At 38.7% G+C, this 26,057-nt stretch overlaps 1 protein-coding gene across 7 annotated transcripts in view; it reads right to left on the minus strand.

Annotated features, from left to right (window-relative positions):
- The window catches only part of LOC100619755 (mucin-16-like), an 87,502-nt gene that overhangs the window by 24,153 nt on the left and 37,292 nt on the right, over window positions 1-26,057 (minus strand). For 6 of the 7 annotated variants that reach the window (XM_056820588.1, XM_056820590.1, XM_056820591.1 and 3 more), the window contains exons 9-16: window positions 23,185-23,832; window positions 14,330-14,457; window positions 14,129-14,196; window positions 12,331-12,500; window positions 11,602-11,640; window positions 8,541-9,191; window positions 6,525-7,481; window positions 5,931-6,038 (exon numbers count right to left, since the gene is read on the minus strand). In XM_056820588.1, the coding sequence (XP_056676566.1) occupies window positions 5,931-6,038; window positions 6,525-7,481; window positions 8,541-9,191; window positions 11,602-11,640; window positions 12,331-12,500; window positions 14,129-14,196; window positions 14,330-14,457; window positions 23,185-23,832 (2,769 nt within the window). The remainder of the gene's footprint in view (window positions 1-5,930; window positions 6,039-6,524; window positions 7,482-8,540; window positions 9,192-11,601; window positions 11,641-12,330; window positions 12,501-14,128; window positions 14,197-14,329; window positions 14,458-23,184; window positions 23,833-26,057) is intronic. The other variant, XM_056820586.1, reaches the window with a different exon arrangement.

The raw sequence follows: 26,057 nt of genomic DNA on the forward strand, positions 1-26,057 counted from the left end.
TAGCACCTCCCTCCAGAGCCTGGTACATAGTAGATGCTTAATTAACCCTTTCTTCTTCTCTACTACTAACTCCTCTTACTCCCCCCCCCCTGTACCACCACTGTTTCTCAAATGTCAAAACTCAGTAACCAGAAAAGGGGGCCCAGGATAGATGCCACATCAAGTCATAAGTTGAAAGGTAAGCATATTTTTCATATGATGATGATAATAAAATGTAACACTTTTAGATTTGCAAAGTATTTTACAAATTTTATCTCTTGTAAAAAATCAATTAACCAACACTTATTAAGCACCCACACAAAGCCAGGCATGGTTCTTGGTATTGAAAACATGGAGACAAAAATAAAACATCCCCTGCCCTTGAGAAGCTTACAATCTACAAGGAGAGTTTATACAATGAGTCCTCATGGACTTAGAAATTTGTCCTAGGAAAGGAAAAGAACACAGACTTCACCTGTTATACAGACATTATAAAATCCTCTCTTTAGTTTTATACTTCAAATCCCTTACCTTCAGCCTAAACATGGATATCCTAAACATGGATACTAAATATCAGTTCTTAAGCAGAACAGTGGAAAGTTCTAGGCAATTGGGATCAAATGATTTGCTCAGTGTCACACAGCTTGGAAATGTCTGAGGTCAGATTTCAACCCAAGATCATCGATTCTTCTGGATCTCTTCCACTGAACCAGCTAGCTTCCCCATTCCCTTTAGTTTTTAAGCTCTCCATTAATGTTATTCCCCCTCCAGAGAGAGAACTGATGAATTCTGAGTGCAATAAAACAAATATTTTAATTTTTTTTACTTTTGTTGTTTTCTCTCCCCACAACATTGTTAATGTTGAAATGTTTTGCATGACTTCATATGGAAAATGGGTATCATATCTCTTGACTTCTCAATAGGGGAGGGAGGTAAAAGTTTTTTTTTTTTTAATTTTGCCTAATTTAATTCCTTCAATTTCTTTTTCTTACCTTTATTCCTAAAGCCATAATTTCTAATATGATGTTAAACAATAGTGATAAAGGGCCATCCTAGCTTCAACCCTAATTTTATTGGGAGACTTCTAAGTTATGCCCATTTGTGATAGAGGCTGGCACCAAAGAAAAAGTGCCAGGCTGAAGAGGGTGTGAAACTGATCACCTTGACAGGGGAGGGGCCCCAAGGGTTTCCTAATTGAAGGAACTTTCTGAAGAGAAACCTGAGCAGAATTTACCTCAGCTCCTGTTGCTCAGGGGTGAGTCAACCTGACTTTCTCTCAGGGGGCTTAGACTGCCAAGACCTGAGTTCCCCCCAAACTCAAGGAGGGAGGTGAAAGGACCCCCTTTCCCTACTTTTCTTTTCCCATTCTTTCCATGCTAGTTATTCTTTTGTATTAGCTGATTGAGTTGACATTAAAAAAAGTTATCTGTTTCTCAAGCTGAGTGTGAGTGAACAGACCAAGGGGAGTTCCTTTGATCTCAAGTAGTAGAGGGGGGACAAGAGTGAATCTGGGAGAGCAGCTTTAGCTAAGGAGGGAAGGAAGCAGGGGGAAAATCTTCAAATCCCCTCTTCTCTCTTTGAGCCAACCCTAAACATCACCTATATCCCTAAACCCCATTTTGAGAAGTGGGGGGTTATCCTCTCTTCCCCCTCTCTATAATGAAAGGCTCAATCCCTTGGGTACAACTTAACCCCTCTTTTTATATACACATTGCAGATGACACTTGCTGATGGTTTTAGATACTACTTGGCATTTTAAGGAAATATCCATTCATTCCTATGCTTTTTCTTTTTTATTTAACAGGAATATGTTTTGAATCTTGTCAAGGTTTTTTTTTTCAGCATCTATTGAAATTGAAATATTGAAATAATCATGTATTTTATATTAATTTTGCTATTGATCTGGTCAATTATGCTGATAGTTTCCCTTGTATTAAACTCGTCTTGCATTCCTAGTATTAATCCCATTCTGGCCATGGTGTATGGCAATGTATCATCTTTGTGATACATTGCTGGAACCTTTTTGCTAGTATTTTATTTAAGATTTTTATATCAATATTCATTAAGGAAACTGATCTATAATTTTCTTTGTTTTGCTCTTCCTCGATTAGGTATCAGCACTATATGTTATGTCATAAAAAGCATTTGGTAACACTCCTTGGCCAATTTTGCCAAAAAGTTTATATACCATTGGGATTAATTGCCCTTTAAAGTTTTGAGAGAATTCCCTTGTGAATCCATTTGACTTTGGGCGGTTTTCTTGGGGAGTTCTTTGACAGCTTAGTCAGTTTATTTTTTTCTGAAATGGAATCATATAAATATTCTATTTCCTCCTTTGTTAATCTGGGAAATTTATATTTTTGTAAATATATAGCCATTTCCACTAGATTATCAGTTTTATTCTCATATAATTGGGTAAATGATCTACTAAAGATTGCTTTAATTTCCTCTTCATTGAGGATGAAGTCACTCTTTTTACTTTTGATACTGGTAATTTGATTTTCTTTCCTTTTTTTTTTCAATCAAATTAACCAATTCTTCTATGCTATATGGGGTAGGAACTAGGTATTGACCAGTAACTAGTATCTCACACCCTATACCAAGATATAGTCAAAATGGCTATATAATTTAGATATAATGAGTAATACTATAACTAAATTAGGAAAACATACAATAGTTTACCTTCCATATCTATGAAAAAGGGAAGAATTTATGACCAAACAAGAAACAGACAGCATAATAGGATATAAAATAAATAATTTTGAATTAAATTTTTAAAAAAAAAGCTTTTGTACAAACAAAACCAATGAAACCAAGAGTAAAGGGGAACTACAAACTGGGGGAAATTTTTTATAACAAGTTTCTGTGATAAAGGTCTTAGTTCTCAAATTTATAAGAAAACAAGTTATTCTCCAATTTGGCAAATGGTTAAAGGATGTGAAAAAGCAATTTTCAGGTGTAAAAATCAAAGCTATCAATAATCATCTGGGAAAATGTTCTAAATTACTTTAGATTTCAGAAATGCAAGTTAAAACAATCCCAAGGTACCACGTCACACCTATCAAATTGGTCCAGGTGACAATAAAGGAAAGTGATAAATTTTGGAGAGTATATATCAAAATTGGGACACTAATGCATTGTTGGTGGGACTTGTGAACTGAGCCAACCATTCTATAAAGCAATTTGGAACTAGGTCCCAAGAACTATAAAATTGTACATAGTCCTTAATCCCATAATACCACTACTGGATCTGTATCTAAACAAGATAATAAAAAAAGGGAAAGCACCTATTTGTACAAAAAATATTTATAGCAGCTCTTTGTGTGGTGGCAAGGAATTGGAAATTGAGGGGATATCTATCAATTGTGGAGTGGCTGAATGGGTATATGGTGGTGATGGAGTATTATTGTGCTATAAGAAATGATGAGCAGGATAATTTCAGAAAAAGCAGGGAAGATCTTTATGAACTGATGCAGAGTGAAATCAGCAGCATAGGGAGAATATTGTACACAGTAACAGAAATATTCTAAGATGATCAACTGTGAAAGACAAATCTACTCTCAGAAAGGCAGCAATCTGGGACAGGTTTGAAGGAATTTTGATAAGGATTATTTTCTACCTCTAGAGAGAGAAATATGGGAGTCAGTTGCAAATCAAAGCATATTCATTTCCACATTAGGAACAGTTTCATTTTATGGTTCTGGTTTTATATGAATGTTCTCTAATAATAATGAACAATACAGACCTATGTTTTATATGATAATACATGTATAATCCATTTCAAATTATTAACATCTCCAAGAGGCAGGACAACAGAAGGGAAGGGGAGAGACAATTTCAAATTTATAATTTCAGAAATCATATATTAAAAATTGTTACTAGATGTAAATGGGAAAATATAATATCTTTGACTTCAATTATTTTTTCATTAAAGTCAAAAATTTTAAAGATAAAAAGCATCAATCAGAGGTTATTAAGCAACATGACTTGATTTCTCAGCCATGCTGAATGACATACAGCTTCTCTAATAGCACAGGTGATTTCCATTGGAAATAGATACCTGAACTCTCCTTGTTCAGATTGGCTTACTATCAAGGTCAATAAGTAAATTAAGAGAGGAAAATCAGTCACAGCTGAATAAAAGGATGTTTTAGGGATTTTATGGTACATGGGACACACTTCCCTTCCTTGAAGTTTCTTGTCCAGAAAATGGCTTGATGGTCTGCCCCCATTCCTCACATAAGATCATCTAGAGGTATTTGTCTCCTCATCCTCATCTCTAACCACACCTACAGCTCCAAACTTGACCTCCTCCCACCAGGTTTGATGGGCTGCCAGGAGCAATGTGGAGACCATGACATCAGAGAGGTCCAGTTTTCCAGTTCTGACCACTGAACAATTCCAGGATCTCCTGGCTACAGGAGTTCTTGGAAAAACTCAGAGGACATAGCATCATAGGACCAGGTCACTGAAACCACAGAGCTAGTATGTAGGAACCAATGAACAAACTAGTGACCAAGAAGCATGTCTGGTTGAAGAACAATGCCTCAGAAAGGATAAGACTTAGAGGTAAATCCCTGGGATTTGGCACTAAAAGAGTGGGCCCCAAGTGTGATTCATCATCAAAGGTTCAAGTGAATTATTATGCAAAGGTTAGGAAGAAGGTCATGGAAACTTATCTTAAAGGGAAGTTCCTACAACTATTATTATCCTCTTTTGTAGATAAGGATGTCAAGGCTCACAGTGATAAAGTGACTTGCCCATATCTGCATCATTCACCTTATTCCAAGTTCATTGCTCTAGAGCAGAGCCTTTGGGTCTGTCTCCATTCCTGACAACTGACACTAGGACCTCTGTGGCTTGGCCCATAGAAGTAACTAAATGACAAAGTGGAGAGAGTGCTGAGTCTGGAGTCAGGAAAGCCCCAGTTCAAATCTAATCTAAGACCTTATTAGCTGTATGACCCTGGGAAGGTCAATCAGTCATTGCTTGCCTCTGTTTTCCTCATCTGAAAAATGGGGCTAACTATAACACCAAACCCTTAGGGTTGTTATGTGGATTAAATGAGATATTTCTAAAAAATGCTTAGTCATATTGCCTGTCACAGAGTAGGTGCTACATAAATGCTTAGTCTCTTCCCCTTCCCTTTTCCATAGGCAAACAGTTGGTAGGTCTAAGAGAACTTTTGAAGACAAATTTTTCTAACAAACTGGATTTCACCAATGTACCCATTAGATCAAAGCAATTAATCAGTTATCTATTAAGTGATTATTGTGTGAACAGGCCTGCCCTAAATACTGAGAATGTAAATAAATTTTTAAAAACAAATTCTCTACCCTTGGAGAGTTCAGAGAAGGAACCTTCCCCAAAGTGGAAAGAGCTTTAGCCATTCAATGGGAGGTGCTAGGTCTGAACTCTCTTCTTAACCTTGAAGTACTACATAATAGAGTGGAAAGAACAATGACTCTGGAAGAAGAAATCCTGGGTTTAAATCTCACCTCTGATTCTTTCTACTTTTGTATCCTGGGGCATGCCACTTAACTTATCTGGGCCTCAGTTTTCCCATATGTAAAATGATGCATTCAGCTAGGTGACCTTTGAGGGTCCCTTCCAGTCCTATCCAATCACCCTGAGCTAATTACTTTACTTCTCTAGGCCTCAGTATCCATATCTGTAAAATGAGAGGTTATACATAATAGCTGATACTTTAAAGTTTCCTTCCAATTTTATGCCTATGATTAATTATATAAAAGACCTTGGCAGTGGGAACCTCACTTCTACCTCTAAAACTCCTCATCTCCAGGCTGTACATAGAAAGGAATCAGAGGTTCAGAAGAGTTCTTGAGGATTGATCTCTAAAATAATTTCATGTTTCCTCTGTAAGACTGGGAAACAAGGCCCTAAAAAGGATAAACCTCCAAAACAGAGACAGAGAGGAGGTACCTACTTACCTGTGGGAATAAAAACAGGGGTCAGGGGGCTGCTTATCGGTGCTACTGTGCATCTTGGTGCTCTAAGACTTTGGGCACGTGTGACTGGCACCACAACAGCATCACCACCTACAGGAAGAGAGGAGGGGAGAACCCAGAGCTCAGTCAAGTATTATTAATGTACACCCAAAGGATTGTTGCTACTAACTGCTAAATCCAAAAATACATGGCTTCTCTGACTTTCCCCCACAGGGTAAATAACAAAAATTTCCCCTTCAAAGCACTAAGTCAGTGATGGACAGTCCCTACATGTGTTAGACTGAGTGCAATCAGAATCCCATCAATAAGAAGAGAATCACTTTAGCACAAGGATTGTGAAACTATCCTTTGCATGGAGATGAGGAAGCCTGCAGAGATGACACTAATTCAACAGATATGGAGCCAAGAAAAAGTCCCTACAGTGGCCCATTGGAAGGCTAAAGAGAGGAAGGACCTGGGAGGAAGATTCTTCCCCTGAGAAAGACACAAACCAACCCTCCCTGGACAGACATGCCCCATTTCCTCCAAGCCACACCCCAATTCCCTCCCTGGGAAGCTTATTTAAAATATGCTTACTTGGGAAGAGGCCTGAAGTGGAAGGCACTTGATCAGAAATAGAGGCTGTCCCTGCCTGGACACTGCTGCCCTCTGTGGTTGTGTCAGGAGGACTGGGAGATGCTGTTGTACAAACTTCCTGTGTGCTGGCTGGAGGCAGGGTGATAGCTGGAGTTGGTGTTGCCTGTGGGTTTCTCTCAGGCTCTGGATTCAGGCCGGCTGGCCCTGGGTCCTCCAATGAAGTAGCAGCCTCAAGGGAAGCTGTGCTTGTCCAGGTCTTGGAGGTACTTAAGGCAGGAAAGAATCCTGACCTTGGACTCAGAGATTCATGAATGGGATTGTGAGGTTCTATTCCTAGTGAGGGTTCATCTCCTGTGGTGACAACCAGATCTGGAGAACTGGCTTCTACTTGTGATGAGGAGCTGGCTGACCATGGAGCTAATTTTGACGCAGTTTCCACATCTATATCCATATTGTTAAAAGCTGTGCCCTTTGATATTGGAGAGGTAAAGGCCACACCAGGGCCAGTGCCTACTGCTAGGTCATCATTGGCCTCCAGGGTAGACATGCGTTGATTTTCCAACCCTTGGAGATTTGTCCTTGATGCTGAAGCAGTGACATTAGAAGGCATCTTGGAAATAATAGTAAGTGATCTGGAGACCATTTCGAGTAATTTTTCTGTTGGCAGAGTAGACAGTGCTTCTTCAGTGCTCAACTCATACTCAGGACTGGTGCTTTCTAAAGAGGAGAACAGGGTGGGAGAGTCTCCGATGGCCTCTGTTCCTGAAATGCTGCCTATGGAAGACTGGCTCTCCCCCAATCCTGAGAGGAGAGTGGAAGATGTTATGGTCATTGCTCCAGTTGCCTCAGTTGCAGTAGAAGACAATGGGAATCCTGCATCACTCTTCTGGGAGAATTCAGTGACGATTAGTGGACTTTGTATTTCAGACAGCTCAGGCTGGTTAACAGCATCCAGACCTAAACCCAATCCAATAATGAAAAGGAGTCACTGTGGTCACTGTTGGCCACAGAGAGGAAGGGCTTGTTTCTCTAGGCCTCAGAACCTTTTGGAATCCCTTCTAGATTTGTAGGAAATGGAATGGGTGAGTTTTTTTCAGTTCCTGTGTTGATCCTTTGGAGGAGCTAAAGTGCTACCTTCTATCACTTTTGCTATAACAGTATTTTGTGTGATCTCTAAGGTTAAAGTGGTCAAGGAAAGTTGTGTAAGTCTTTTTCTAAGACTTCATGTAGCTCACCATGATCAGTAGTCCCCAGACAGCTGAATCTGCAGAGGTGACCAATGAGCCTCCAGGATGAGTGTCTAAGAACACTGGAGATTTAGAAGTGGTCAGTGGGACATCTGTGTTTCTGTCTACCACTGAACTTGGGATCTTAGGGCTAAGAGTAACTACAGGGGAAAGGGAGACAATGTATATGATTTTTGTGCTAAAATTTAGATTTGTGGCATCAGTCTTGCGGAGAACTGATGTCATGTTCTCAGTCATAGGGGTAACCTCAAATGAGGTTTTGGTAGTTGAAGAGTGTGTCCTGTGCAATGTAGGGCTGGTATCTGTCCCAGTGGTTGTGAGAGCCCCAGCTTGTGTTATAGATGACAAAAGAAGGACTGTGAATGAAAACTATTGACCACATGCATGCATGAATACCACAAAGTACCAGGAGGTGTTTTGTCTACAACTGCGAAATGGGTGTGTAGTCAGAATTCTAAACAAAGGCTTATCTTCTCCATCCCTTAAAAGCTCCATTCTTATTATCTGTCTTTCCTGATCAATCTTCCCCATATGGGAATAAAATATCCCATCTAGGATTTGAACTCAGGCCCTCTGGAATGAATGCATGCTCTTACTATTGTTATCAAAAACTCTCATGAGTCATTAAGGGATAAAGGACAAGGTTAACCTCCTCCATGGACATGTCAGACTCAGAGTCCATAACTGTGATGACTGTTTTACTCTCTGTATTTCACTAAATTATAACCCCATGTTCCAGCAGGGAAGATAATGAAGGAACTGTTCTTACCAGTGTCTGCAATAGTGGTCATGGTGGTCCTGGTAGATACTTTATCTGTGGGAATGAGTGGGACAGCTGAGCTGGTGGGCAAATCACTTGTGGACAGAACCACAGCCTCAGCTCCTCTGCTGATGTTCATTGTGACTGTGGATTCAGTCAGGGCTGGCTCTTCCATTGCAGTAGCCATGGCTGTGGTCTCTGAAGCAGATGTGTCCAGAGAGGTCATTGGCTTTGGATCTTCTCTACTGACACTGGAAAGACTTGTGGCTGAAGTGCTTGTAGACCCTGCTGGGAGCACATTGGTCCAGGGGAAGGTTGTGGTCGATGCTGTGGTGTCATGGGTAGCAGGGTGTGAAGGGACACCTATGGAGTTCCCTCCTTCTGTCCCAGTCCCAGGTAGGGTTGAGCCCTCTGCAATGAACATAGTTTCAGATGGGCTCATCTCCACTCCAGACCAGGCAGCTGGTGCTACCATGGTCTCTGGCAAGGCAGAGGAAGCAGGCACAGTGATTTTTTCCAAGTCAATATCAGAGGCAGTGGTTGAGACTGTTGTTGCCAGAACAGAGTGTGTTCTTACTGCAGGGCTGGAAGTTGTAGTCATTATGGTCTCTGGTTCTCCAGCTGTGGTCATTATCCTGCCCTTGCTTTCTGCACTAGAACCTGTGATCAGAAGGGTGGATAATGGAGTTACAGCATGTTTTGGACTATTGTCTATTTTTCATTAGCCTCGCAATGAAGGGGTCCATCCTTGCCTCCTACACTTCATAAATGAGGAAGGAATCAGTCCAATTTACTGTTAATAGATATATCTTTCTAAGGAAGAAGTCTTGTTCTGCTTGTCAGTTGCCCTCCTCAATTAAACCTTCCCTTTTATCACTTTTAAGTCTGTCTATCTCTTTTGTCTATCTCCCTCTTTTTCCCTGAAAAGGTGAATGCAAGGGCACAATTCTGTGTAGGGGATGTAGAAGTTATGTATGGGAATAAGTATTCAACCCTCTTTTTTCTATTCAGAGAAAAGTGAAGGTTCATATGATGCCTGCTCCCCCAACTCCTTCCACATCAGTGTATTCTGCTTCTAGAATACTCCAGTGATAAGAAATGAGTTCTACCTACTTATTCCTTATTTAATCACCAACATAATCCTTTTTTCCTTCCCTTTTCTCAACAAACAGGAAATTGGAAGGGGTTAAACAGTTGTAAAGTTGTTAAATTCTCATGAGGCAAAAAAGCATCCTCACACTTTTTTTATGTGTGGAATGACTCATTTGTGCCCCCCACTATAAAATGATTAAATTCATCCAATTTTGTTAAAATGTCAGTTTTAATAACATCTTTTCTAAGATGCCATTCCTATTATTCTCTCAACAATTTTCTTTTGTTTCTAGTGATAAAATTACAAGTAAATTCTATCAAACTTTCAAAGAAAAATCAATTCCAATCTTACATAAACTATTATAAAAATATTTAATTCTATTTAAATTATTGCTATTACATAGTATTGATACCTACACAAGGGAAAGACAAAGGAAAGAAAAGAAAATTGAAGATCATAATATACCTACCAATTCAAAAATATTAAATTTATAACATTAGCAAAATAATTACAGTCACATGTTTAAAAGATTTTCCACTTGGGGGCAGCTGGGTACTCAGTGAATTGAAAGCCAGGCTTAGAGATGGGAGGTAAATAGTATTGAGCTAAGACCAAGAGTCAGCAATACATAAAGCAGAGTAATTTTAAGTGTCTGTTCAATGAAATTGGGAGTAAAATTAGGACATTAATTATCACCACTAATTTTAGAAACAATTCTATAAATGGAAGCTATAGTAATAAAAAAGACAGTGAAGAAATAAGTATAGGGTGGGTGTTCAGTATTTGCAGATCATATGATGGCCTGTTTAAAGATCCCTAAAGTATCAACTAAAATTTTATTTAAACAATTAAAATATTCAACTAAGTAATGAGATATTTAAAAACAAAACAATCCTCAATTTTTGTGTCTTACCAACAAATATCAAGCAGGAAGATATAGGAAAATAAAACCCATTCAAAATGACTATAGACATCACAAAGAAGAATTACATGAATAGGCTGGAGCCAAGATGGTGGATTAGCAGAAGCTAACCAGCGGAACTCTCCTAATATTCCCATCCAAACAATTTAAAATAGCACCTCCAATCAAATTTGACAGTGGCAGAGCCAACAACAGGTCAAAGTGAAAAATGTTTCTTTCCTAAGAAAACTTAAGAAGTTAGCAGAAGAAAGATGTGACTCAGTGGGAGTGGGGCAGATCTGTCTGTAACACACAGACAGTGGCAGCTGTTGGTAAAGGGGTCAGATATTCTTTGTTTCTCTTCTACCTAGATTTATCTCTGGAGTTGTTGTCACCCTTGTTTGAATACAGGGTCCCTGTGAGAACGGATCATTACATTCTTTATCATACTGGACACCTACAAGTGCATCTCTCCTATCTTCTCCCATTTCCTGCTTTATGACCATGGAGACCTTCAGTCTTAACTAAACCTTCCCAGGGGAGGAAGTCAACCATCATTCATTTCCTATCTGTAGAGTCAGAGGATAATGATGATTGAGCAAGGGACAGGGTTCAAGAGAATGCAATTATTGAAACAGGGAAGAACAAAAACTTTTTTATTGAAAACCATTGGCCAACATTGCAGAATGAAAAATCTGGAGGAGAGACACAGGTCTCCCTGGAATGCTTGGAGATCCCTTCTGTTTACCATGGTTACAAAGAAAACAAGGTTTGGCTTTAACTATAAAGGGGATAGGGATAATCTGCTTTCCAAGTACCATTGGGTATGTTTTTCCCTTTGAACAATTTAGATATGTTTTGAGTAGCAAAAACAGAAATAAAAACAAAACTCAACAGAGGCAAATGAGTAAAGATGGTTATTTCTATGTTGGCCATTTCAAACAGCATTCCTCATTCTGAGCCCCCAAACTCACTTTTTCTCCTCTGTCCTATACCCCTCCCTCCCAAAAAAGGTTAAAAATTTTTCCATTGTAATCTTCCCCCAATATAGAGAAATTAAGAAATTAAAAACTCACTGTTTGTGGATCTGATGCCTGGTATCTTATGATTATACCCTGTAGTTGGAGAGGAGAAAAGAAAAGAAGAAAAGAAAAAAATTCAGAAGGAACAAGTTTTGGAGAGAAGATGAAAGCAGGAAGAAGAGGCAATGAAGAGTTGATGAATAGAGGGAGGAGAGGAAAATGGCATAGAAAAAAGAATAAGTCAGAAGAGATGTGAAGACAAGAGGTGCAGAACGGGAAAAAAGAAGACAAAAAAGAGAAAAGAGGGAGGATGAAGAGAAGGAAGGACAATAAGGAGAGAGGGGGGGCATAGAGAGAGAGAGAGAAAGAGAGAGAGAGAGAGGAGAGAGGGAGAGAGAGAGAGAGAAGAGAGGGAGAGAGAGAACACACAAATCTTTCAGTAGGGTATCTCTATGTGGACAAAAGGTTAATGGAGGAATGGAGAGGAGATGGTTTGGCACCTATAGGGTTGGGAGAATGGTCCTTCACCATTTAAGAGTAAGGGATTCATGCCACAATTCTTAATAGAAGGAGCATAGCCTCTTCCAATCTTGAGAAGTGAGCTCCCCATGTGTTCAGTTTGTCACCACTTTGAGGGTCAGTGATCCCAGGAGTGAGAGATAAAGAAACCAAGGAAACAAAGGAGGTTCAAAGGGATAGAAGAATTGGGGGCAGGTGGGTTGTTTTCTAGAAAGGGAACCACCCAGAGACAGAGAGGCATATGCCCCAAGTCAAGCTATTTACCATCCACAAAGAGGCTGTCTCTCTCTATAAGCAGGTGTCTTAGATTTCTTCTATATATTTGTTCACTAAGCTCCCAGTAAACCTTCTCTTTGTCCAGAACAGGGTTGGAGGAATCTTCCTGACAAGTACACAGAACATCCACTCCTGTTGCTGTCCCATTCTTCAGAGGCCTGGAAATTGATGTTTCAGATAAGAGGTGTTAAACAGAACCCTTCCTATGGGACATATGAATCAAATTAAAGTGTCATTTCTGAAGAAATCATAGTTGCCCTCTGATTTTAATGTGTTAGTTTAATTTAAAAAGTATTACATAAATGTGTATAGTTTTCTGAGTCAATATGCAGGCCTTAGGGACCCTGATGTATAATTTAGTGGCTTCATTTTCTTTTGAGTTTGACACCTATAAGAATTGAATTAATATTTCTACCCAGACATATATTTTACAAAGTTTATTAGAAAGGGTAGACAATGAGAGCCAGGCCTAGAGACAGAAAATCCTAGGTTCAAATCTGGCCTCAGACACTTCCCAGCTGTGGGAACCTGGGTGAGTCACTTAACCCCCATTGCCTAGCCCTTACTGCTCTTTTGCCTTAGAAACAATACCTAGTATTGATCCTAAGATGGAAGGTAAGGGTTTAAAAAAAAAGAAAGGGTAGAAAATTATAGTTTTAAATCTCATCATTCCTCTAAGTAACCTGACCACGAGATACCTAGCCTGCAAGTCTCTTCCTCTTCCCCCTTCCTTGCCTGCTCTCTTCCCCATCACCTTCTTGGTTCTCTACTCCCAAAACCTAAAGCCTTGACTTTTATTGACATACAGCACATACACAGATGAAAAACCTGGCATAACTGTGTTATGTGAGGAATGCTGATGGACACAAAGTACTCAAGGAGGAGGAGGGAATGAACTTCCTTGACACACACCACTGGATTCGTTTCTGAAATTGCATTATTCAGAAGACGTTCTTGAGAGAAGTACACCACTTGGAACAAAGGTTTAGAGAGGATTGTAGATTTAGAGTTGAAAAGGACACTGGAAGCTATCAAATTCAGTCCCCTCATTTTATAGAGGAATGAAAGTGAGGCTAAGGCAGGTTATGTGACCTGCACAAGGCCACAAAGTTGGTATGTGTCTGAGAGAGAATTTGAACTCTGTCCTTCCTAAATCCTACCACACTGGAGTTGGCTGTGCTCTGTATATTTAGTCATTTTTATGTTTACAAGTGTGTATGGGGTCTGATTTTCTTCAGTAGTTTCTTTAGAGTAGTAGAAAGATTATTGAACTCAAAGTCAAAGGGCCTGTGTTCAAATTCTGAATCGGACAATATCTTTGACATTAGAAAAGTTACTGAAATATCCTTGGGTCTTCATTTTTCATCTGAAAATGAAGAGAATGGTCCAGATCACCTCTAAGGTCCCTTCCAGCTTTTACTATATAATCCTGTGATTCTAGAGAAAATCAATGCTGATATGGTTGAATCAATCAATTTCTAAGCACTCATTTGGTGCCCTTCTATGTTATTCCTTTTACATGGAGTTATAAAGTTAAAGTGAGTTGAGTTACAACCTTGTCTTTGGAAGTTTTATGGGGAAAGAAGTTTTTCTCCACAAGGGAAAGGGTACAAGGAAACCCAGAATATTTCTTATGGCTTGTTTATTAGGGGATTTTATCCATTATAGCTTGGGTAAGAAGGAATTGCCATTGGGAAGGAGAAGCAGCAGCAGCCTGGGCAAAACCTGAGTCAAATGGGAAAGCGTGGTCTTTGCTATTTGAGCTGACATCTTGCAGGATTCTCACCTCAGCAAGATCACACTGCATCCAGAATAGTGAGAGCCAAGGTTGGTCATTGCAAACACAGACTTGAGCTAAAAATAAAAGGTGAGAAAGGAACTTCTGAGTACCTGGCTAGAACAAGCCTGGATACTCAGGGCTAAGGGAGGCAGCATGGGAGAGAGAAGGTAGTGTGTGTGGCAGGAGAAGGGAAAAATGGAGACTCACCAGTACTTTGATGACATTCTCAGCAGCTTTAAATGTTCCGGAGTCTCTGTGGCCCATCTTTGTTGTGTAAAACAGGTTGGTGATGGTAAAGTTGAGGGTGAATGTCTTGGAGTAGGAGCTCCCTGCTGCTGTACAGAAGGAAAGATACCACACATTGTCCGAGCCTTACAAATGTTATTCAAATGAGAGAAAATGCTTTGTAAACCTTCAAGTTCTATCTAAATGCCAGTTATTGTGATGACCATATCATGATCATGACTATTATTCCATGTGGCACTGTTCTAGTCTTTCCGCAGAGGAATACTCAGAAGAATGAAACTACTAAGGAAACTCTGAGGATTTCTCTAGCCATACACATTTTTCTGGCAGGATTAAAAATTATGGACTTGGGAGTCAGAAGACCTGGGTTAAAATCATGACCCTGCCATGTCCTATGATTTTGCCTTAGTTTCCTCACTTGTAAAATGAGGAGATTAATCCAGTTTCAAAGAGAAGAACTCATTAGTTGGCAAAAATGGCTGGGAATAATGAAAATTAATATGGCATAAATTAGGGATGGGCCAATATCTTGCATGATATAACACAGTAAACTCCAAATGAGTTCATGAGTTATATGCAAAAGGTGGTATAAAACAAATGAGAGTTTTCAGGAAAATTTTTCTTTCATATTAATGGACAGGAGGATGGTTCATTTTCACATGAAGAATAGATAGGAGAAAAGATAAAATGGAAAATGTTGTTAATATAAAATTAAATAGATTTTTCACCATTTCAAAACCAATGTAGCTAAAATGAGGAAGAAATCAGGTAATTGGAGAGAAAAAAAATCTTTGCTTCAAATTCTTCTGATAAAGGTCTCATTTCCTATTTCCAAGAATTAAAATGTATAAGAATAGAAGCAAGGACAGAGCCAAGGTGGTGGAGAAGATATGGATCCCTCATCTGATCTTTACCAAGTTACCATCCAAAAACCTAATATAATTCCTTAAACATGAATTCTGGAGCTGTATAACATACACAAAAAGACAAACATAATTTCCCAGCACAAATGAACTTAGAAGGCCAACAGGACAGATGGTATATACAGGAGTGAAAGTGGAAGTAGAGAACAGTGCACCAAGTCAGACCCCAACAAGCTAAGAGGCCTTGTCCAGAAATGAAGGAACAGCAAAGGCTTCTGCAGTATTTATCCCCAGACAATAAGGGGGAGAGGGATCAGACAGTAGGGTATAATTGAAAATCTGTTATCCAAAAAAAGAACTACATATCCTCAGAGCGCACTGATTTCCTGTCATTATGTACTTCCTGTAGACAAGAGAATAAAATGAGTGGGCATTGAAGCTCTGCCTCCTCTTTTGGCATGTAGCAAGTGGTGATGGTGGTGAGTGAGGATTTTGAAAATGGCACTCATGGTTTTAATTTTGTATCCTCTGTATTCCTTGATTTCTAATGATCATTTAATAAACTGCCTAAAATATAATATTTTTTTATTATTTAAGATATAATTTTAATTTTTACAGTTTATGACCAGATGGGATGATAAAAACTCTCAATTTTTTAAGATAGCCTAGATCACTTTTTTAAATTAATGTTTCTCAAGACCAAGGCCTTTAGACCACCCCACCCTCTCAAACACTGAGAGACCTTGAACTCTCTTTGGAGCTGCTGCCTTTTTCTTTTCCAACTTTTTGTTTGGTTGCTTGCTCTGCCTACTGGTAGGGCTATTTTTAGTTGGGGACTCTTGGCAGAGAAGATATTAAGTTGTTTCTCCTGATTCTACTCATTCCTGCTGTTAAATCCCAGTGGCTTGCTTCCACTCTTACTCCTAACTCTGGCTATTTCTGCCCAATCCTGCCTCCTGGGTTGTCCCAGCCATCCACTCCTGACCTTCTTGACCCAGATCCCTCATCCAACCCAAGCCCCAGCCCCCAGGTCCCAGGCTGCTTGTAGCTGCCATTGTGTCTTCAGAAACACAAGCCAACTGGTAAGAACTGGGGTGTTCTTCCCTTAAACAATAATTAGTCTCCATGTAGCAGGGTACCCGGGGGGAAGGGAAGGAAAGAAGGAAGTTACTCTTCCAAATAGGAAGTTGATTACAAGCATGGCGTACTCTATGAAAGAGCAGTGCATTGCCTATTTTAAACAGCTACTATCATTCATGAGTGCACTGATTCTTTTACTTATCTTACCCTGAAATTCGGGGGAGATGTTCATCTCCCTGCAACTTTTTGCCATTTGGGCCTGCCCAGTTTGAGATTCCTAAAACCCATGTTCTTACTAGCTATGGGAGATTCCACAGTACTGGCAAAAGAGATCTGAATGGATAGAAGAAGGAACTTTAAAGGGATTGGAGGTTAAAATTTTAAGCATTTGCAGACTGCATTTTTTAAATGAAAGTCTTTGTATCTTATTGTACTTTCTGATTGCTTTGTTTAAGATTTAATTTTGTGATTTTAATTCCATATATTAATGTATTCAATACAATTCTGTTACACTGAATCATTATAATGTACTGGGTTTTATCTACTGTTATTTTCTGATACCTTTCCCCTATATCTGTACTGAACAAATATTACTGAATAATTTTTTTTCCTATATTGGCTTTGTAAATTGTCACATAGAGGATGGATGGACTTCATCAAAACCTGGCTATAATTGTATAATAGCCTTTGGACAATGTAATGAGCTAAATATCTCAAATTGATTTTAAGGGGTCTTCAAACATGAATTTTAGATTTTTTCTCAACTCTGATAATTTTGCCTGCTTCTTAGTTATTTGTAACAAGAAGTAAGGTTCATTTTAGTAGCTGAAGTGAAATGAAATTATAATTCCCACCTCCCAATGGGACATTATAGTCTCATAGCAAAGGAGCTGGGAAGTACATCCCAGGGCATGGTACCTCTGGATGGCTTCCAAAAGAGGGGCATCTCTCATTTTTAATATCTCAGCTCACTGTACTTTTTCACCAGAATGATTTTATAGATTCTTGGTGACTTTTTTATACCCAATATAAAAACAGTACAGACATTTTATTTTTCTCGTCCCCTCTGTCACATTTTTGTAATGACGGCAGTAATAGATGTTTAAAACACCTCAAACAAGCTTGAAAATTGTTACATACCTGAAAAACTTGTGACAAGTATCCAATTAGCTTTAAAAATCATACAGCAGACACATGTAAAATATGATAGTGGATTTGTTTGCTATTGTCATTAAATGGGCTAGTATAACTTTGGGGACTTTGATACCTTTTCAAATGTACATTACATTCTGAACTACTGTTCTTTATAAAAACTGTTACTTTGTGAAAATAATTTGCTTGCACTCACAGTGGATCATGGCCAGTTTGAAGAGGAAATGGATTTTATTTTTTTGGGTGAAAAACCTTTGTACTCTACCCTTCCTTAGCTGACACAGTGTGTCCATGATTATAAGCTATATATTTTTATTTATCAAACTTTTTTATTATTGTTTTTGCTTGTATATGCAATATACTATTTCAGGTTTTTAAATTTTTTTCTCTCCTTTTTGTATTTGAAGCACATTGTCACCAGTATTAATAATATTTTCTTTAACTTTTTTTTAAATTTTACAGTAATATAAGTTTAAAAATACATTTGTTTTGATGTCAATGCATACCCAAAATGCTTTGTACTATAAAAATTATGTTAATGATTGCTTAAAAAATACATGGGACTTTGTTTAAAGATTTTTTCTGATTCTAGGAGAAGGGAACTAAGAGTCATTATACAGTGACATGCAGCACATGGTCAACAAGAGATCAAACCAGTCATACATAGATTGATGACATTCTGTGCAAAGAGCTCAACGACTTGAACCTAGTGTGAGACTTGTGGTTGTGGTGCTTGATATATGTTAAGATGCAGGACTCCTTGAGAACCATATCCCTAGAGAAAAATATGAAAGTACCTAAGAACTGACCATTCTGTCTCCCCTATATTTGAGAATGAAGGTAAAATCAGACCAGGAATGACACTTCTCTATCAGTCCTCTTTTTCTTTTTCATACTATGGCAACTTCTTGCAGTTTGGGCTGCAAATGGGTAAGTGAAATATTATTGCGTTTTGTCCTACAGACTTGTGGCATAGAAATCACTTTAATTGAGCCCTGATTCAAGGACCCATTTATAGGTTTATTTTCTTTTACTTAAAATTTTTACACATAAGACTTTGATAGTATACTTCATCCACAAATTATTTTCTCTTTTATTTGTATTTTTTTTTTACTTCTCTTGCCAATTGATTCATACACCTCATAACACAGGCACAAATTCCTAAGGAATTCCTATGTTTTTCAACACCCTCTTCAGGAGGGCGTGGATAATTATTCTAAATTGCAAAGTTTAAATTCTTTTTGAGAGTAATTTTAGAATAAGAAACATGCTATCTCTCCAAACCCAGAAATTGAAAGGTTTGGAGAAGGCACCATGAAGATGCCTCCACAGACCACATGCTGCACAAGAAGATCCAGAGTGAACTTTGGGGTATGGGGGGATGAAAGCAATTATTTTGTATGCATATTCTTATGCCAAAGGGGACTGCCCCCAACTGGCTTTTTGTCAATGATCGTAGCAATTATTGGTTTTGTTCTCTTTTCCTCTTATCCTCAAATTGTTGTAATTTTAAAGTTGATATGTTTACAAGACGCATCAGAGAGACTAGGCTTCCTCAGTTGTCGGGAGGGTGTGTGTATAATTAAAAACCAGTTACCCTAAAAAAAGAACTACATATTCCAAGAGGCCACTGATTTCTTGTCATTAGGTACTTCCTGTAGACAGAGAAAAATATGAGTGCACTCTGAGGGTCTGCCTCCTCTTTTTACATGCATCCAGCAGTGATCTTGGTGAGTGGGAATTTTGAAAATGGCTAACTAGTCATGGGCAGGTGGTTTTTATTTTCTAGCCTCTTCATTCCTTGATTTCTAATGATCATTTAATAAAACTCCTCAAATGTAATTTTTTTTTATTATTTAAGATATAATTTTAATTTTTACAGTTTCTCAGAAGGAGATTACAGGGATCCCTTTTCTGACTGTGAAGGCAAATCTCCTGTTGCATTGTTTGTATTCAGAAACAGATCCCAAGGGAGAGGAGTGCTAGAAGATAACAGTGCTTAAAGCCTCAGGGGTGCACAGCAGACTCTCCCTGGTCACAGTTCCAAGTAGGAAAAGATGGCTGGGGTTACTCACAAACCAGAGTATAGACCAGGAAGCTGTTGAAAACACCTTTGCTTGCATGATACCACACCTTTGAAGGACTGAAAGCAGATTGATCCCCAGAGTTAGCTCTGAAAGGCAGCTGCACAAAGAACCTGAAACTTAGAACAGAGCTCCATTAACCACAGGTAGAGATCCAATTTTAATTATCTTCTTTAAAATTAAAAGTTAAGGGCTGGAAATGAGCAAACAACAGAAAACAAAGTCAATATAGGAAGCTATTTTTGTGACAGAGAAAACTAAAACACAAACTCAGAAAAAGACAACAGATCTAGGAAGTGGAGTCAAGATGGTGGTTCAGAGAAAGCAAAAGTTCAAACCTCCAAGAACTTTTCCTCACCAAGTCAAAAACACAATTCTTCGAGGGGACTGAAAACCAAATATAACAACAGGACAGGGCTAGGGAATGTTCCTGCAGGACTCCACTTAAAAGGTATGCCCTACAAAAAAGCCTGAACTCTAGAACACATGGGTTCAAAGGGAAGGAAGAAGGAAGGTCCCAGGACCCTTCCTTCACCTACAGTGCAGAGACTCTAGCAGTGCCTGGAATTTCTAGGCTGGCAAGGGCTCTAGAGTCCAGAGGGGATTCCTAACTGGCACAAGGCTCAGGGTGTTGAACACAAGTGTCATAGAGGAAGCTGGAGAAGAAGAGCAGAGCAGTAGCCTATTCACAGCCTAAATATTCCATATCTTGCCCATCCTCCCTTCTTGAGGTTTTTGCCTCAGGGCACACCCACTTTTGCAGATCAACTCTGCCCTGGCTCAATCTTATCAAAGGGGCAGATGAGAAGCCTTCAAAGGGCAGGGAATCTCAAGCTCCAACACACCTTCCCCTACAGACTAATCTGTGAGCCTTGAGGTATAAGCTTTAAGGGCAAAAGCTGCAACAAACTACATGGGAAAGTGAGAAGTCCAGCTCCTTTTTTCAACTTCTTCTGCCAGTTAGGGAAGATCTGACCTCAGGACTTATCAACACTATCATCCTAACCTAGTCAATCAGCAGAGCCGAGAAGTCCCTTCAGGCCAGAACAGTCAAAAATCTCAGAGTCAGCAAATAATGAGAGGGATAGGACTATAGGCAATTATGGAGTGCATGGGGAAGAAGGGGAAAAATATGAGTAAACAGGAGAAAAAGAAAAAAGAAATTACAATCGACAGCTTCTATCTAGCAATGAACAAAGAGCAAATGGATCAGAGGAGGATCAAGGAACATGAAGCAAAAACACAGAAACTCCAGCAAACTGGACATAGACTTTGGAAGAACTCAAAAACCAATTCAAAAAACAATTAAGAGACACTGATGACAAACTGAGTAAAGAACTTAAAAAGCCAAATAAGTCATCTGGAAACAGAATATAGTGTCTTAAATGCCAAAATTAACCAGCTTGAAAATGAGGCAAAGGAGCTGAAAGATCAGAAGGAGAAGGTTGACCAAAAAGCCAGAGATGAAATTCAGTCTTTAGAAATTAGAATGCAACAACTAGAAGGAAATGACTTCACAAGGCAGCAGGAATCTATAAAACAAAATCAAAAGAATTTTAAAATGGAAGAAAATATGAAACACCTCATCCACAAAACAGGAGATCTGAAAAACAGATCCAGAAGAGACAACTTAAGAATCACTGGACTAGACAGGAAGATCATGACAAAAGAAAAATCCTGGACATCATTCTACAGGAAATTATTCAAGTAAACTGCCCCAACATTATAGAGCAAGAGGGAAAAGTAGAGACTGAAAGAATCCATAGATCACCCCCTGTACTCACTCTTCAACTGAAAACACCACAGAATGTTGTAATCAAATTAAAAAAACTACCAGACCAAAGAAGAAATATTACAAGCTGCTAAAAAGAAGTCATTCAGATACCATGGAACCACAGTTAGGATAACACAGCATCTGCCTGCATCTACACTGAAGGCCTGGAAGGCATGGAATATGATATTCAGGAAAGTAAGGGAACTAGATCTACAAGCAAGAATCAACTATCCCGAAAAACTGACTATGTTCTGGCAGGGGAAAATATGGTTCTTTAATAAAATACAAGACTTTCAAGCATTCATAGAGGATAGACTAGAGTTGCACAGAAAATTTGAAGCCCAAACACAGAATTCAAGAGAATCACCAAAACATAATTAAGAAAGGGGATAAAACCAAAAACAAAATTTTTTAAAGACACCCAATAAGTTAAAATGATTTGTATCCCTATAAGAAAAGAGGATATTGATAACTCTTTAAAATTTTTATTATCACCTGAGTAGGTAGAGGAATTATACATTGAAAGAACAGTGACAAGCTGTATAGGATGAAATGCCAAGACATATATATGAGTTAAACTAGAGTTTAAAAAGAAGATGCGAATACTAAGAGAAATGAGAAAAGAGACAAAGTGGGGTAAATTTATATGTCATAAAGAATCATGTGGTGGGAGTAGGGGAGAACACCAATATATTGGAAGGGTAAGGAGGTCAGAGAAAGTAAATACTTAAAGTTCATAGCATTGGGAATCTCATGCCTCACTCTGCAACTCCTATTTTCAAGGCTGTGGATAGGAAGGAATGAAAGGCACCGAGGAGTTCTTACACTGTAGTGCTAAAGGAAAGTGATGGAGACAGAGATGGTGCTTGAGAAAATGAGAACAGAAAGGAAAACCACAACGAACTGAATGAAAACTATTGAACACATCCATATATGAAAATTACAGGAAAGGGTACAATCTATTGGATATAGATGTGGTGTGGGTGACACATGCTCTGCTTGGATCAGTCACTGAATCATGTGGTTGGAGGAGGAAAAAACTACATCCTGATCTCTGGAGGGAGCTGTTCATTTTTGCAACCTCACCCCCTCAGCCTTGCATAGGGCCGACATCATAAAAGCTTGGGTCATCTAACCATCTATTTGCTTTGCAACTATGGACCCATTAGTTAGCCAACCATTCCATTGATATAGGGTTCTCTCTTCCCCCACCATGTCTGCTTAAAGAGTGTTCACCATGGTCCAATAGAAAGAACTTTAGACAAGAGTCAGAAGACCTACAATTTGAATCCTGGCTTGAACACCTTCTGAGTTTTCTTGGTAGAACCTCCAAATGGGTCTTTCTTAGTACTATCCTATTAATATTGTAGGCCTTATATTTGTTAGCTATAGACTAGGCATGATATGTGTTAGCTATTGTTGATCTGTCCAGTGCAGGTATGAATGGGTTGATAGTAACTGTAGCCCTGGACATGTTTCTCAATCCTATCCACAAAGTACTAGGAGGTGTTTTTGTCTACAACTGCCAAATGGGTGTGTAGTCACAATTCCAAACAAAGGCTTATCTTCTCCATCCCTCAAAAGCTCCATCCTTATTATCAATCTTTTCTGATCAAACTTTTGCATATGGGCAGAAAATAACAGATCTAGGATTTGCACCCAGGTCCTCTGACATGAATGCATGCTCTTTCTACTGTATCACACACCCTTCATGAGTCATTAAGGGATAAAAGATAAGCCTAACTGCCTCCATGGATATGTCAGACTTGGAATCTATAACTATGATGACTGTTTCCTTCCTATATTTCAATAAAATACAACTCCATGTTCCAGCAGGGAAGATAATGAAGGAACTGTTCTTACCAGTGTCTGCAATAGTTGTCATGGTGGTCCCGGTGGATACTTTATTTGTGATAATGAGAGGGGAGGCTGAGGTGGTAGGCAAATCACTTGTGGACAGAACCACAGTCTCAGATCCTCTGCTGTTGTCCATTGTGGCTGTGGAGTCAGTCAGGGCCAGCCCTTTCTTTGCAGTAGTCATTGCTGTGGTCTCTGAATTCACTGTGTCCAGAGAGGTCATTGGCTTTGGATCTTCTCTACTGACACTGGAAAGACTTGTGGCTGAAGTGCTTGTAGACCCTGCTGGGAGCACATTGGTCAAGGGGAAGGTTGTGGTTGATGCTGTGGTGTCATGGATAGCAGGGTTTGAAGGAACACCTATGGAGTTCCCTCCTCCTGTCCCAGCCACAGGTGGGGTAGATATTTCAGCAACGAACACAGTTTTAGATGGGCTGATCACTCCAGACCAGGCAGCTGGTGCTACCATTGTCTCTGGCAAGGCAGAGGAAGCAGGCACAGTGATTCTTTCCAAAAACGAAGTACCAGAGGGAGTGGTTGGGGTTGTTATTGTTGCCAGAACAGAGTGTGTTCTTACTGCAGGGCTACAAGTTGTAGTGGTCTTTACTTTTCCAGCTCTGGTCCTTATCCTGCCCTTGCTTTCTGCACTGAGCCCTGTGATCAGAAGGGTGGATAATTGAGTTACAGGATGTTTTGGACTATGGTCCATTTTCCATTAGCTTAGCAATGAAGGGGTTCCTACTTGACTTCTACACTACATGAATGAGGGAGGAATCAGTACAATTTAATGTTAATTGATATATCCTTCCAAGGAAGTAGTTTTGTTTTGCTTTTGACTTCCCCTCCTCGACTAGACCCTCACCCGTTCTATAATTTTTATGTCTTCCTATCTCTTTTGTCTATCTCCCCCTATTTCCCTTCTGAGTATTCTACATTTCCACATCTAATTCTGTCAAAGGTATGTATGGGAATATGTATTCAGTCCTCCTTTGTCCATTCAGATAAGAGTAAGTTTCAAGTGATGCCTGTTCTTCCAACTCCTTCCTCCATATATGTATATTCTTCTTCTAGAATACTCAAATTATGAGGAATAATAAATTCCACCTACATGTTCCTTATTTAATAGATGACATATTCCTTTTTCCCTCCCCCTTTCTCAAGCAACAGAAAATTGGAAGGGATTAAAAAGTTATAATGTTGTTCAATTCTCATGTGGCAGAAAAGAATCCTGCAAAATTCTAATTTTTTCAAGGCTCAATGGAGTTAAATACAAATTGTATGCAAAATAAATACAAAGAAACTGGGTTTATCATTCAAGGCTCTATGTAATTCAATTCAATAAGCATTCATTAAGACATTGTTGTTAAACCACAGAAAGCTTGGGTCTAGCCAATTTTAACTGATATGACTCCCTTCCATATACACTCTGACAACTGGAATCCTCTTCACACTTCATGTGTATCCAGAATTTTTCTTTCTATATGTCTTGCTCACACTGTATTCTCTGAATGGAATATTTGTACCCTCCACTGTGAAATGATTAAATTCACCCAATTTTTAAAAAAATATCAGTTTTAATGCCATCTCTTCTGTGAAACCATTCCTGCTATTCTCTCAACAATTTTATATTGTTTCTAGTGGTAAAATTAAAAGTGAATTCTATCAAACATTCAAAGAAATATCAGTCCCAATCTTACATGAACTATTATCAAAAATAAATAATTCTATTAAAATTATTGCTATTATATAGTCTAGATGCCTAGACTATATAGATAGATAGGGAAAGACTAAAGAAGGAAAACAAAATTAAAGTCCATACTATCCCTAATGAATAATGATTAAAAATTATAAAACATTAGCTAAACAATAGTCACTTTGTTTAAAAGATTTTCCACTGTTGCTGGACTGTATTCCATGAATGGGAGCTTGGTTCTGTACCAGGAAAACTATAAACATATTGCCATCAGGTTAAAAAAATAATAAATCTTATTATAATAAATGCAGTAAACACTTTGGCAGGAAATACCATCTGTGTTTAAAATTATGTTTAAAAACTTCAGAATGAATAGATATTTTTCTCCATATGGTAAGTAGTATTTAGCAAAGACCAACAGTCAGCCACAAACATATATAACATAGTAATTTTAAAGGTCTGTCCAATTAAATTGGGAGAAAAATAAGAACAACCATTATCACCAGTAATTGTAGAAATAAAACTAAAAATGGAAGCTATAGTAATAAAAAAAGAAATTAAAAAAGGAGTGTAGTAAGGGGGGAAAATTATTTGTATTTGCAGATGATATGATGGAAAAAACAGAACATTCCTCAAGTTTTGTCTATTAGCAACCAAGATCAAGCAGGAAGAGATAGGAAAAGGAATCCAATCTAAATAAATAAAGAATTATAAAATATTTCTGAATCCATACATCACAAAAAGAATTATGTGAACAGGATTAGTGGTGGCTACCCAGCTGAAATCTCCTAATATTCCCATCCAAACATTTTAAAATAACAACTCCAATCAAATTTTCCACTTGCAGAGTCAACAAAAAGGCAAAGTGAGACATGTCGGTTTCCTAAGAAAACTTAAGAAGTTAGCAGGAGAAACCTGTGACTCAGTGGGTGTGGGGCAGATCTGTCCCTAACACACAGACAAGTAGCAACTGTTGGTAAAGGGGTCAGTCATCTGCCCGAAAGAAATTAAGAGGCTCCCTACCCCACCCCCCCTTGATGGCAGTGGGTATGGATAGCACTGATTGACAACTCTATTGTCCATATTCTGTTCTGCATCACAGGTTCCAAGGTAGAAAACAGTTCTACTAGTCCTTCACAAGGGATCTGGAGCCCTTCTCCAGTTCCAAAGGAAAGAAGAAGGCTAG

Source organism: Monodelphis domestica, chromosome 3, assembly GCF_027887165.1.
Source record: "Monodelphis domestica isolate mMonDom1 chromosome 3, mMonDom1.pri, whole genome shotgun sequence".
Classification (NCBI taxonomy): Eukaryota; Metazoa; Chordata; class Mammalia; order Didelphimorphia; family Didelphidae; genus Monodelphis; species Monodelphis domestica.